The 16037-nt window shown below is 42.7% G+C and overlaps 1 protein-coding gene across 1 annotated transcript in view; it reads right to left on the bottom strand.

The window, feature by feature from the left end:
- The window catches only part of LOC138351629 (angiopoietin-4-like), a 348372-nt gene extending 337874 nt beyond the window's left edge, over nucleotides 1-10498 (bottom strand). Inside the window, exons 1-2 of the mRNA XM_069303630.1 lie at nucleotides 10308-10498; nucleotides 6041-6082 (exon numbers count right to left, since the gene is read on the bottom strand). Coding sequence (XP_069159731.1) covers nucleotides 6041-6082; nucleotides 10308-10473 — 208 coding nt within the window. The 5' untranslated portion in view covers nucleotides 10474-10498. The remainder of the gene's footprint in view (nucleotides 1-6040; nucleotides 6083-10307) is intronic.
- Between the last annotated feature and the right edge of the window lie 5539 nt (nucleotides 10499-16037).

Genomic DNA, 16037 nt, shown 5'->3' with positions numbered 1-16037 from the left:
GTGACAATTATTACAATGCTCGTCCTTCCATAGTCACTATAGGTACTATGTTCGTCCAGCCATAGTGACTATAGGTACAATGTATATCCATCTATAGTGACTATAGGTACTATGCACGTCCATCAAGAGTGACAATTATTACAATGCTCGTCCTTCCATAGTCACTATAGGTACTATGTTCGTCCAGCCATAGTGACTATAGGCACAATGTATATCCATCTATAGTGACTATAGGTACTATGCACGTCTATCCATAGTGACTATAAGAACTATATTTGTCAATCCATAGTGACTATAGGTACTATGCTTGTTCATGCATAGGGCATATAGGTTCTATGCTTGTTCATGCATAGTGAATATAGGTACTATGCTCGTCAATCCATAGTGACAATAGGTACTGTGCTCGTCCATCCATAGTGACTATAGGTACTATGCTCGTCCATCAATAGTGACTATAGGTACTATGCTCGTCCATCCATAGTGACTATAGGTACTATGCTCGTCAATTCATAATGATTTTTAGGTACTATGCTTGTCCATCCATAGTGAATATAGGGACTATGCCCGTCAATCTGTAGTGACTATAGTTACTATATACGTGCATCAATAGAGAATATAGGTATTATGCTCGTCCATCTAGAGTGACTATAGGAACTATGCTCGAACATCTATAGTGACTATAGGTACACTTCGCGTTCATCCATTGTGACAATATTTACTATATATGTCCATCCATAGTGACTATAGGTTCTTTGCTCGTCCATCCATAGTGATTATAGGTACTATGCCCGTCAATCTATAGTGACTATAGTTACTATACACGTGCATCAATAGAGAATATAGGTATTATGCTCGTCCATCTAGAGCAGGGGTCTCCAAACTTTTCAATGTAAGGGCCACATTATATATTTCCCATATTTATGCGGGCCGGAGGAATAAAAAATGAAAAAAATCTTTTCTTTATCTTTTCCATATCTGAAAACATAAGGGTAAAATAAATGAAATAAATTCTACAGGAAAAAAACAGCTTGTATGTGGTGTTAAAAAGCATAGCATATTATTATAAAGTGGTAAATATTATGGCAACAGCTTTCGTTGATAAACTTAATGGTTACCATTTTAACTATTTTAAACATGCAATATTTTTGGCTACAATAGTATTATTGCTATTTTGTATAACTAAGATAAAGGCATTGTCAAAGTACAGAGAAAAGAATATTGTACAGTGTTTGTGCTCCCTGAAACGGAAGCAGCGAAGCCCCACTCGCCCTCCATCCCCACAATATACAGTTATACACAACTGATTGGTAGTAATGCACAACACATACCTACCAGTATTAGTATCTGTGCGTCACACTATCGAGAGAGAGGAAAACTGACTCGGGTTGAGCGCCACCAGTCAGCAGCCCCAGCTTTGAATAATTCTGCGATGCCATTCGTACGATAATTATTTTTTCAAGGCCACCACACAGGGATTTGTTTGGAGGGCCGGATGAAATTATGTGGCGGGCCGGATGTGGCCCGCGGGCCATAGTTTGGAGACCCCTAATCTAGAGTGACAATAGGTACTATGATCGTCCACCTATAGTGACTATTGGTACTATGCACGTCCATCTATAGTGACTATATATTCTATGCACGTCCATCCATAGTGACTATAGGTTCTATGATCGTCCACCTATAGTGGCTATAGGTACTATGCACGTCCATCCATAGTGACTATATATACTATGCACGTCCATCCATAGTGACTATAGGTTCTATGCTCATCCATCAATAGTGACTATATGTACTATGCCCGTCCATGCATAGTGACTATAGGTACTATATATGTATATTCATAGTGACTATACGTACTATGCACGTCCATTCATAGTGACTTTAGGTACTATATATGTCCATCCATAGTGACTATAAGGACTTTGCTCGTCCATCCATAGTAACTATCGGTACTGTATATGTCCATCCATAGTGACTATATGTACTATGCACGTCCATTCATAGTGACTATAGGTACTATATATGTCCATCTACAGTGACTATAAGGACTTTGCTCGTCCATCCATAGTGACTATAGGTACTATATATGTCCATCCATAGTGACTATAAGTACTTTGCTTTTCTATCCATAGTGATATAGGTACTATATATGTCCATCCATAGTGACTATAAGTACTTTGCTCGTCCATCCATAGTGACTATAGATATTTTGCTCGTCCATCCATAGTGACTATAGATACTATGCTCGTCAATCCATAGTGATTATATATATTATGTACGTCCTTCCATAGTGACTATTTGTACTATGCTTGTTCATGCATAGTGAATATAGGTACTATGTGTTGGAAATCTTCCAACACTAATACATCATTTCTTGTATTACCATACATCATTATTGTATTAACCATAGTATTTACTAACTCTACTATTATGTAGAACTAATTCAATTAATGTTTCTATTGCGACGCAATATTTGCCAAATTCTTCCCACAGTCTCAATGACGCCGGGAGGTAGCTACAGGCTAAAACATTAATCTCTCCACATTTAGTTGCATCTAAAAAAAGTTTAGTTAATTACGTTCCATTACTAAGGATAATCATATATTAAGTTGATTATTTACGTAACATATTATTACATACTTAATTCGTTCATTTAGGTGTATTAACAACTATAGTAGAAAATATTGCAAAGTAAAGCAATTTATATGATATTTCTTTATGCAGTCGTAATAAGCTGACCTGAATTGTGCAAAATATATTGCACGTTAATGCATTATTTAGTGCCATAAGCACTTGTCACCAGTCTTTTCCTTCCGAATTAATTGCAAGTAAAAATAAAGTACTTTAAGCTCGAGAATACTTTGAGCAGACTGCGCATGCGTAGCACAGCCTGGGAGGAAGGAGAGCGACGTGCTTGCTGCCCGACCCCGACGAGTGACGCCATTTTAGCAGCGTGCGAGAGAGACAACGCAATAGTAAAGCATTTGCTTAGTTTAATTATTCGTTCTTACAATCACAAGAGCGTTTCAACGTTAAATTGACAATCAATAGCCGTGTCCTGGAATCAGATTGATAGCAAATCCGAAGTCAATGTCCTTCACACAGCAGCTGAAGACGAAGGATTGTGTGTTTCTCGCCATAAACGGACACGCGGCTCGGCAACTATATTTTTTTCTTTTTGTTATACTGTGTACACATTTATCATTTAGACTAGTTGTCGTTAGGCCACTCAATTAAAACAAAACCCCAGTACGTCTCTTTAACAATATTCTTAATTTATATAGGAATCAATATTGCATTAATACCTGTAGATAAATTCTACACTGATTGCTATATTCAGTAGGAATATTTCTTTAATTAGGATGTATTATTAATAGTCAAGTAGAAAGCTTCTCTAGTCTACTTGCCTTGCAGCAACCGGGTCCGCGTCAAGCGAGGTACTATAGGCTGTCCCACCTTCAGGCAACAATTTTGTCAGACGCAATACGTCGTCAGGAGTGTGGCAGTTAACTTCACATCTCTCGCAATTCACAGCTAAGCTGTATAAATTAATGTAGATACTGTTAACGTAGACATTTTAATGATCTCCCATTGAGATCCATGTTACTAACAACTGGTAGTAATACTTGTCTATCGAAGTATCTTGAGGTCAATTCGATTCTAATTATTATTGCCTAACTTGCAATTACTTATTTGATTTACTTCAGTGAACGAACCACACTGAAATGATGTCAGGAATACAATAGTCTTTTGACATATAACCCCCCATTTTGGGTGAGAACATTTGATTCATAAATTACAGTTCCTTTAATATTCAAGATAATAATTATCAATAATATCCATAGGACACTAGTTCATGGATTTAATAGTAAACCACATGCTCTACCCAGTTTCCTCTTTTCCTTTAAAAGTGGTGGTCCTTCGCCGCTATCGAAATCTAGCATCAATTTAAATGAATTATATGAGTCAAGTTTTCCCACACTATGTTTGTTAATGCATAGTGAACATAGGTACTATGCTCGTCCATCAATAATGACTATAGGTACTATGCTCGTCCATCTATCGTGACTATAGGTACTATGCTCGTCCATCCATAATGACTATAGGTACTATGCTCGTCCATCTATCGTGACTATAGGTACTATGCTCGTCCATCCATAATGACTATAGGTACTATGCTCGTCCATCTATAGTGACAATAGGTACTATGTTCGTCCATCTATCGTGACTATAGGTACTATGCTCGTCCATCCATAATGACTATAGGTACTATGCTCGTCCATCTATAGTGACTATAGGTACTATGTTCGTCTATCCATAGTGACTATAGGTACTATGCACGTCCATCCATTGTAACTATAAGCACTATTCTTGTACATCTATAGAGACTATAGATACACTGCGTGTTCATCCATTGATACCATATTCACTATATATGTCCATCCATAGTGACTATAGGTTCTTTGCTCGTCCATCCATAGTGATTATAGGTACTATGTCCGTCAACCCATAGTGACTATCGTAACTATATTCGTGCATCAATAGAGACTATAGGTACTATGCTCGTCCATCTACAGTGACCGTAGGTATTATGCTTGTTCATATATTGTGAATATAGGTATTATGTTCGTTCATTCATAGGTACTATGCATGTCGTTCCACAGTGACTATAGGAACTATGTACGTCTATCCATAGTGACTATAAGTACCATATACGTCCATCAATAGTGACTATAGGTACTATGCACGTCCTTCCATAGTGACTATAGGTAATATGCTCGTCCATCCGTAGTGACTATAGGTACTATGCTCGTCCATCCGTAGTGACTATAGGTACTATGCTTGTCCATCCATAGTGTCTATAGTTACTTTGCTCGTCCATCTATAGTGACAATTGGTACTATGCTCATCAATCCATAGTGACTATAGTTACTATATATGTTCATCCATATTGAATATAATTGCTGTATATGTCCATTAATAGTGACTATGGATACTATGCTCGTCCATGCATAGTAATTATAGGTACTATGCTCGTCCATCCATAGTGACTATATGTACTATACGCGCCCATCTATAGTGATTATAGGTATTATGCTCGTCCATCCATAATAACTATAGGAACTATGCTCGTTCATCCATAGTGATTATAGTTACTATATATGTCCATCCATAGTGATTATAAGTACAATGCTCGTCCATCTATAATGACTATAGTTAGTATGGTCGTCCATCCATAGTGATTATAGGTACTATGCTCGTCCATCCATAGTGACTATAGGAACTATGCTCGTTCATCTATAGTGACTATAAGTACTATGCCTGTCCGTCTATAGTGACTTTTGGTATTATGCTCGTTCATCTATAGTGATTATAGTTACTATATATGTCCATCCATAGTGATTATAAGTACTATGCTCGTCCATCCATAGTGACTATTGGAACTATGCTCGTTCATCCATAGGTTTTATAGTTACTATATGTGTCCGTCCATAGTGACTAAAAGTACTATGCTTGTCCATCTATAGTGACTATAGGTACTATACTCGTCCATTTATAGTAACTATTGGTACAGTGCTCGTCCATCAATAGTAACTATTGGTACAGTGCTCGTCTATCAATAGTAAGTATTGGTAGTTTGCTCGTCCATTCATAGTAACTATAGGTACTATACTCGTCCATCATTATTGGTTATAGGTACTATTTTCGTCAATCCATAGTCGCTATAGGTACTATCTTCTGTGGATGACAGGCTGTGCTTGATGTTGAAGGCGACACGACTGAATAGTTCATTCCCAAGATTCTTTAACAAATTGGCGACATAATGGCGCTTGGAACAAGAGAATAGTATTTTAACAAAATTATTGTTGTATACTTTAGTGTAGAACAAAAGTGTTCAACAGGTACACAAAAGGTACAGAGTGCACTTTTCTGTAGTCTGTGGCTAAAATCTTGAGTGAAGTCAAACAGACATGAATCGAGTGAGGAAACTGACAGACAAAGCAACATCGACAAGTCTACTCTATAAATGACTCCTTACCTTCAGTCATGTTGGCTATTACCATCAGCATACTTCTCACACCTGTAAACAGTTGCCATCATTAAGATCGTATCCTTACATGTGTTTCTATGATGTGTTCACCACTGGAGATTACATTGTGTACTGGAGCCTTATGGTGTGTACTGGTGCCTTATGGTGTGTACTTGTGTCTTATGGTGTGTACTGGTGCCTTATAGTGTGTACTGGTGCCTTATGGTGTGTACTGGTACCTTATGGTGTGTCCTGGTGCCTTATAGTGTGTACTGGTGCCTTATGGTGTGTACTGGTGCCTTATGATGTGTACTGGTGCCTTATGGTGTGTACTGGTGCCTTATGATGTGTACTGGTGCCTTATGGTGTGTACTGGTGCCTTATAGTGTATTCTGGTACCTTATGGAGTGTACTGGTGCCTTATGGTGTGTACTGGTGCCTTATGGTGTGTACTTGTGCCTTATGGTGTGTACTTGTGCCTTATGGTGTGTCCTGGTGCCTTATGGTGTGTACTGGTGCCTTATGGTGTGTACTGGTGCCTTATGGTGTGTACTGGTGCCTTATGGTGTGTACTTGTGCCTTATGGTGTCTACTTGTGCCTTATGGTGTGTACTGGTGCCTTATGGTGTATACTGGTGCCTTATGGTGTGTACTAGTGCCTAATGGAGTGTACTGGTGCCTTATTATGTGTACTGGTGCCTTATGGTGTGTACTTGTGCCTTATGGTGTGTACTGGTGCCTTATGGTGCGTACTGGTGCCTTATAGTGTTTACTGGTGCCTTATAGTGTGTATTGGTGCCTTATGGTGTGTACTGGTGCCTTATAGTGTGTACTTGTGCCATATAGTGTGTACTGGTGCCTTATACTGTGTACTGATGCCTTATAGTGTGTACTGGTGCCTTATAGTGTGAACTGGTGCCTTATGGTGTGTACTGGTGCCTTATAATGTGTACTTGTGCCTTATATTGTGTACAGGTGCCTTATAGTGTGTACTGGGGCCTTATAGTGTGTACTTGTGCCTTATGGTGTGTACTGGTGCTGGTGCCTTATGGTGTGTACTGGTGCTGGTGCCTTATGGTGTATACTGGTACTTTAAGGTGTGTACTAGTGCCTTATGGTGTGTACTGGTGCTGGTGCCTTATGGTGTGTACTGGTACTTTATGGTGTGTACTGGAGCCTTATGGTGTGTACTGGTGCCTAATGGTGTGTACTGGTGCCTTATGGTGTGTACTGGTGCCTTATGGTGTGAACTGGCGCCTTATGGTGTGTATTGGTGCATTATTGTGAGTATTGGTGCCTTATGGTGTGTACTGGTGCCTTATGGTGTGTACTGGTGCCTTTTGGTGTGTACTGGTGCCTTATGGTGTGTACTGGTGCCTTATACTGTGTACTGTTGCTTTAAGGTGTGTACTGGTGCCTTATGGTGTGTACTGGTACCTAATGGTGTGTACTGGTACCTTATGGTGTGTACTGGTGCCTTATGGTGTGTACTGGTGCCTTATTATGTGTGTTGGTGCCTTATTGTGTGTACTGGTGCCTTATAGTGTGTACTGGTGCCTTATAGTGTGAAATGGTGCCTTACAGTGTGCACTGGTGCCTTATAGTGTGTACTGGTGCCTTATGGTGCGTACTGGTGCCTTATAGTGTGTACTTTTGCCTAATAGTGTGTACTGGTGCCTTATACTGTGTACTGGTGCCTTGTAGTGTGTACTGGTGCCTTATAGTGTGTACTGGTGCTGTATGGTGTGTTCTGGTGCCTTATAGTGTTTACTTGTGCCTTATATTGTGTACTGGTGCCTTATAGTGTGTACTGGTGCCTTATAGTGTGTACTGGTGCCTTATGGTGTGTACTTGTTCCTTATGGTGTATACTGGTACTGGTGCCTTATAGTGTGTACTATTGCCTTATAGTGTGTACTGGTGCCTTATAGTGTGTACTTGTTCCTTATGGTGTATACTGGTACTTTATGGTGTGTACTGGTGCCTTATAGTGTGTGTACCGGTGCATTATGGTGTGTATTGGTGCCTTATGGTGTGTACTGGTGCCTTATGGTGTGTACTGGTGCCTTATGGTGTGTACTGGTGCTTTATCGTGTGTACCGGTGCCTTATGGTGTGTGTACTGGTGCATTATGGTGTGTATTGGTGCCTTATGGTGTGTACTGGTGCCTTATGGTGTATTCTGGTGCCTTTTTGTGTGTACTGGTGCCTTATTGTGTGTACTGGTGCTTTATCGTGTGTACTGGTGCCTTTTGATGTGTGTACTGGTGCATTATGGTGTGTATTGGTGCCTTATGGTGTGTACTGATGCCTTATAGTGTGTACTGGTGCCTTATGGTGTGTACTGGTACATTATGGTTTGTACTGGTATCTTTTGGTGTGTACTGGTGCCTTACGGTGTGTATTGGTGCCTAATGGTGTGTACTGGTGCCTTATGCTGTGTACTGATGCATTATGGTGTGTACTGGTGCCTTATGCTGTGTACTGGTGCATTATGGTGTGTACTGGTGCATCATGGTGTGTACTGGTGCCTTAAGGTGTGTACTAGTGCCTTACGGTGTGTACTGGTGCTTTATGGTGTGTACTGGTGCCTTATGAAGTGTGTACTGGTGCCTTATGGTGTGTATTGGTGTCTTATGATGTGTACTGGTGCCTTATGGTGTGTATTGGTGCCTTATGATGTGTACTGGTCTTTTATGGTGTGTTCTGGTGCTTTATGGTGTGTTCTGGTGCTTTATGGTGTGTACTGGTGCCTTATGGTGTGTACTGGTGCCTTTTGGAGTGTACTGGTGCCTTATACTGTGTACTGTTGCCTTATGGTGCGTACTGGTGTCTTATGGTTTTTTTTGGTGCCTTATGATGTTTACTGGTGCCTTATGGTGAGTACTGGTAGCGTTATGGTGTTTACCGGTGCCTTATGGTGTGTACTGGTGCCGTATGGAGTGTACTGGTGCCTTATGGTGTGTACTGGTCCCTTATGGTGTGTACTGGTGCCTTATGGTGTGTACCGGTGCCTTATGGTGTGTACCGGTGCCTTATGGTGTGTACCGGTGCCTTATGGTGTGTACCGGTGCCTTATGGTGTGTACTGGTGCCTTATGGTGTGTACTGGTGCCGTATGGAGTGTACTGGTGCCTTATGGTGTGTACTGGTGCCTTATGGTGTGTACTTGTGCCTTATGGTGTGTACTGGTGCCTTATGGTGTGTACTGGTGCCTTATGGTGTGTACTAGTGCCTTATGGTGTGTGTTCTGGTGCCTTATGGTGTGTACTGGTGCCGTATGGAGTGTACTGGTGCCTTATGGTGTGTACTGGTGCCTTATGGTGTGTACTAGTGCCTTATGGTGTGTGTTCTGGTGCCTTATGGTGTGTACTGGTGCCTTATGGTGTGTACTGGTGTCTTATGGTGTGTACTGGTGCATTATGGTGTGTACTGGTGCCTTATGGTGTGTACTGGTGCCTTATGGTGTGTACTGGTGCCTTATGGTGTGTACTTGTGCCTTATGGTGTGTACTTGTGCCTTATGGTGTGTACTTGTGCCTTATGGTGTGTACTTGTGCCTTACGGTGTGTACTGGTGCCTTATGGTGTGTACTTGTGCCTTATGGTGTGTACTGGTGCCTTATGGTGTGTACTGGTGCCTTATGGTGTGTACTGGTGCCTTATGGTGTGTACTGGTGCCTTATGGTGTGTACTGGTGCCTTATGGTGTGTACTGGTGCCTTATGGTGTGTACTGGTGCCTTATGGTGTGTACTTGTGCCTTATGGTGTGTACTGGTGCCTTATGGTGTGTACTGGTGCCTTATGGTGTGTACTGGTGTCTTATGGTGTGTACTGGTGCATTATGGTGTGTACTGGTTCCTTATGGTGTGTACTTGTGCCTTATGGTGTGTACTGGTGCATTATGGTGTGTACTGGGGCCTTATGGTGTGTACTCGTACCTTATTTTGTGTACTGGTGCCTTATGGTGTGTACTGGGGCCTTATGGTGTGTACTGGTGCTTTATGGTGTGTACTGGTGCTTTATGGTGTGTACTGTTGCCTTATGGTGTGTTCTTGTACCTTATGGTGTGTACTGGTGCCTTATGGTGTGTACTGGGGCCTTATGGTGTGTACTGGTGCCTTATGGTGTGTACTGGTGCCTTATGGTGTGTACTGGTGCCTTATGGTGTGTACTGGTGCATTATCGTGATATTTATATATAAGCCGCAAATATTCAGTTTTACTAACTCATTAAATAAGTCACAAGGAACTATGAACATAACTTTGCTCTTACTCTCACCTTCCTGGACGCCTCGCTGCTCCTCCTGCAGCTGGTGTATAGCAATCTGGTTAATAATGACGGTACCAGTCAGGTCCAACTCCTCCGTGTGGCCCATGGTGGCCTCCGGGAAGGCGGCCGACCAGACCACCAGGACACAGAGGAGAGGCAGCAGACAGACAGACATGACTCTCACCACCACACTCACACTACACACTAACCAACACCCAGTATGACTGCTGGCTGGCTGGCTGGCCACCACGCACTAAGTACACCCGCGCTCAACGCCCACACTGATAGGTAGTGGGGCGTTGAATATTGAACCATCAGGAAACTCTCCTTCAATATGGCCAGTTCTTACACATGCTTTTACAAAGAGGAGAAGTCCAGTGAGAGTAATGAGCATAAAAGAATATGAAAGAATGGGGAGATTTGTTAATAAGAAGGTTAAGCTATGAGAGTTAAGAGAACTGCGCCTTACAACCAGGGAGGTTATAACTGAGAGGATTCGATTATAACATCAAATACTGAGGCTAATGTACAAGGTTAAGAGGGACAGCTTGTTTTTAATGAACGCTTAATAGGGTATAAGTTGAGGTAGGAAACCCAAATTATATGAGGAAAGATAAGGACATACTCCTACCCGGTATGTGTAGTCAACAAGTGGAATGAACCGAAAGAAGAAGTTGCAGAAGCCACCTCTCATCAAAAATTTTAAGACAAGATCCGACATAGAATGTGATCGTGAGAATAGTTAAACTGTAATGCAACAAGTACAACAAGGCCCGAGTAGTAGAGGTTTAAAGAGCTTCACTTCCTTAGCAACCCATCCAAAGACCAAGTCCATTCCATCCAGTGGCTGACCCATGAGACACATTCATCAGTTTTAACATTTTGTTAATTTTAAACAGAAGTTTTCTCAAATATAAATTATTATATTATCAAATTGTGCATATTTAGGCAATGGTTGGGATAGGTTAGGTGTTTAGGATCTGTTGGCGCTTATTTGCATTTGTAGTAAGTAGGTAAAGCATTTACAGCGTTGTGGTTCAAACAAAAGTCATCAGCGATGCACATGTTCTGGAAGTGTTCGGACGTCATCAGTCGTGAGTTGTCGGAAAAATCGACACCATTTACCATCTTTCAAATTGACACAGTAGAAATTTCCGGCAGTAGAAAACGGGGGATGTCATTGCCACATCGCTATTAGATTCACCAGCTATGTTAGTGGGAAATCTTCTTAATACCACAGTCTTTGGACTGTTAAGTGTTGTAGTAATGATCCTCTAGCTAATAATTCCTACTAACTTGTGGATTACAACACCACTCCCCTCCTTAAACACGCATATGTCCCCATATGCATCATTGCAATGGTTCCATTAGTGCAAGGACCTGGAGGATGCACCCACCATATGTGTACAACTAAAAAATCATCCAATAAGTTCATCATACACCCGTTGAAATAAATTAAAATTTTCCCCGACATGACTCACAACACTTCTCCAACATATACATTATATTCACATCATAGCACAGGTAAAATAGTCTGTAATAATTTTTCCCATCTCCAACAATGCACATATACCTAAACTGCTGACATATAATTACATACAAACATAACCATAAAATTACATGGACCAGAATGCTGGCACTTAAACAGAAATGACACTAGTCATTAATATATACACACACATATATATCTAAGGTTCTTCATCCTTAGTAATAAGTTACTAACAAATTAACATCTTGCCCTGTACTGTTGACATAAGGGCTTACAATGGTCACACAATGTTTCACTGGCCTCCTCCACAATTGGCAGCATCACTTCTCTTGTCTTCGTGTCCCATGATCCTCCATGACCCAGACAAAACCCAGGCTGTCCAGCCTGGTGAATGTTGTCAATGTCCCATCGTTGCTCCGAGCTAACGTGATCCTGGCCTCCAGAGCAACGGAGATTCCTACCCCAGGGTCATGTTCCCTCGGGTCTGTGCTGACGTCTCGTTCCAGGGCACCAATCCCAGAACGCTGTAGATACCTCACAGCTCTCTGGTCATCCTTCCTTGCTGTGCTCACCACAGCTGTAGCACATTACTCTAGGCCCATCCGCCCAGAGTGTGTCCACCTGCATTCACACCTTCCCGACCGCTGTACCTGCAAAATATTCCCTCGGAGCCCCCTGGCTCGATCCCATTATTACATAACCCCCTCGGCTCCTTACTCTCTCCCCGTATATAGCCTGAGCGCAGCTGCACAACCATTGCAGCTGGCAATGGTTGTGCAGGCCATTATCCCTGCTTTGATGTCAGGGGGCGAATTTCGCCTATAACGTCACGTTGGCTTCACTTCCTCCCCCATTTTTTTCTAGAATTACTGAGTGTAGCCTCATAGCTTCCCTTCTACTCTACCTGAAGCTCTGTGACATGATCCCGGGGGACCTTCTCAAGCCTAACACTCAGTAATGGTGCCGATGAGGTAATATACAGTATATACATACACATACAGTATATACATACACATACATTATCACAATAAATACCACATTAAAATCATTTCACAACTAATGTCACTAAAGCATCATACTGCCACTGGCTCGCCTCTAGCGAGATTTCTGTAACAACTTAATTAATGAGAAATTAGTATATCTACTTGGCTCGCCCACTGCAACCATCAACACCTGAAATTTTGAAATTCTACATTGTAATCTTATCCATAAGACTTACCCACTCCGACTTAATTAATGAAAATTTTCATGAAAATATAGAATTTTATTAGTCTTTTATGAATCTTGCTAGATATATCGACTTGGCTCGCCTACTGCAGCCACCAACTCCTGCAATTATCCACATTTCATCTTATCCATAAGTCTTACCCACTCCGACACACCATCACCTCTGGTCATCCTCCCCACTGATGACCTCATTATAACGCCACACATCTCCACAACCACTTCCTGCGTCCTAACGCACCGACCTTGCTACGCCAATACTCACCTTACCGACCACTACCTGGCACCCCTGCGCCACCATATACTCCACAACACCACACTCCATACCTGGCGTCCAAACGCCACTACACTACACCACCCAATGGCGTCCCCAACGCCCTCAACACACGGCGTCCCCAACGCCCTTAACACAACACACGGCGTCCCAACGCCCTCAACACCACACCCAGCGTCCCCAACGCCCTCAACACAACACACGGCGTCCCCAACGCCCTCAACACAACACACGGCGTCCCAACGCCCTCAACACCACACCCGGCGTCCCCAACGCCCTCAACACAACACACGGCGTCCCCAACGCCCTCCACATACACACGGCGTCCCCAACGCCCTCAACACAACACACGGCGTCCCCAACGCCCTCAACATACACACAGCGTCTTCAACGCCATCAACACAACACACACGGCGTCCCCCAACACCATTACCACCACAGGCATATGCCTGCCAGAGCGCATCAAAACACCACGAGACGTCACCACCAATAACACCACCAATAAGTAACCAGACGCCACACACACTCCCTTTTCTCTCGTAATCCGTTAATTACCTGACCAACACTCGTCAGGCATAATTTCTTGTGTAGTGGCCACACTCTACCACCTGCGTCAACATACTTCAACGCTAATGTCTACAATACACCCGGTGTTACAACAACCAGTTATGCTACACCTTGGCGCTACAATGCCACAATGTCATGCACTATACTACATCAATGATATCAACAGTCAAAACATGCACATTTCACTACAGTAAAATATGCATTATGCTGGCGTTTAATAAGCCACTACTCGTGCATTACACTACAAAACCCGGCGTACTAATGCCAATACACAACCATGCACTACACTTGGCGTACAAACGCCAATACACAACCATGCACTACTCCCGGTGCCACACACCCCCACCAACGGGACACGCTCCCCGTGTCCCAAGGTAACACTCTCGATAATGCTACCTGCACCCACTAAAAATCTCCATGGCCCTCTCCAGGGTACACTAGATGGCGAACCCCAGACGTCAAATCATGCGTCGCTCGCTATGCCAAGGCGTCCATAATTCACTGCGCCTATTTTCTGTATCTACACCTGACAACGCCGGAACTCGCACAGTACTTTAGGTAATATTTCATTATCCTTAAAATATTCGATTTACACGTTACATGAAATTTAATTAACTTTAAATTATGTAGTTTTCACGCTTAATTTCACCTTAGCAACGGTCTCTCATTATTTCCGCCTTACCAACGATATAAAACAAGATCCAAGGTGCGGCTCGCTTGGCCCACCCATCGCTTGGCCAGCACATGGCCCACGCTGGCCCACATTCACCCGCGCTAGTTTACCCCGCCACGCTGTATAATCCGCACTACGAACACTGTATAATCCGCACTACGAACACTGTATAATCTGCACTACGAACACTGTATAATCCGCACTACGAACACTGTATAATCCGCACTACGAACACTGTATAATCCCCACTACGAACACTGCACTTGTTTTGGATCCCGATGCTTCAATGGTCCAGACTTGCCTCTTAGCCTTCTCTCGTTGTGGGAATCTGGAACGAAAGAAATAAACCCCACATGTGCCCCACAATGGCCTAATCCCTTTAATTAACTAACTCCTCTGACCTGGTCTCACCTGACCCTTCTTCCCTCCGTCTAGTAACCACCATTTTCAACACAACCCGACGTCTACCATTTCCCGAACATTCCCTCACCAACTAAACCAGTAACACACTTCCTTCATCCCTCAAAGTGTTCCAAAACCTGTTTGCGCTGCCACCAAATATGTCGTGACGCTGAACCCCGGTTCATTCCGAACACAGCGATTACACAACACATAACACCTTGCCTCAGCAACCATTACTACCACCTATACTCCTACACACACCAGACCCTTGAGGCGTACCACTCGGTTTGTACTGGAACACAATGAATGAACATATGGAAGGTATTTAAAGGCCGTCGGGTTTTGTCATTTAATTACAAAGAATAGACTCTGACAAATAAACACATATTAACATACTCTATTAGGTCAATACACTTCCAATACCCATAGACCACTTGACCTCCACGATCACCACCCACACTTGTAACTTCCGCCTAAGTCCCTAATACGGAATGATTACTACAACGCTCCACACCCAGTTAGTCTTTCATTCAATACTCACATACTGCAGACTTAACTTCGTCACTAAGATCACATCAGGTTCTCGCATAGCTGTCTGCTACACTTCGCTGCTGCCACAAATGGGGATCCAGAGGACTTGCCAGTTCAACTCCCACAATCAGACTGACTTTAGCCAACCATGGCCTCAAGCATTTCACCACGCCTCTCGAGGAAGGTATAATCCGATTAACCTTATCCCTAGAGCGGTAATCTTGTTCCTAGAAGCCTGACGAAGAATAATTCCTCTTTCCAGGAATTATTAATTTGGCTAAACAGCTTCGGTCTTAATCCATTGACCTTTCTTAGATATGTGATCCATAGTCTGTCTACTTAACATGTACTTCCAATCATCATTCGTTAAGTGTTGTAGTAATGATCCTCTAGCTAATAATTCCTACTAACTTGTGGATTACAACAATCACACACCACCGTCACCACCACCACACCACCGTCACCATCACACACCATCGTCACCACCACACATCACCGTCACCACCAACGTCACCACCACCGTCACCACCACACACCATCGTCATCACCACACATCACCGTCACCACCACAAACCACCG

This window comes from Procambarus clarkii, chromosome 50, assembly GCF_040958095.1.
Source record: "Procambarus clarkii isolate CNS0578487 chromosome 50, FALCON_Pclarkii_2.0, whole genome shotgun sequence".
Lineage (NCBI taxonomy): Eukaryota > Metazoa > Arthropoda > Malacostraca > Decapoda > Cambaridae > Procambarus > Procambarus clarkii.
Note: the sequence above shows the minus strand (reverse complement) of the source record. Positions and strands in the feature narration are given on the sequence as shown.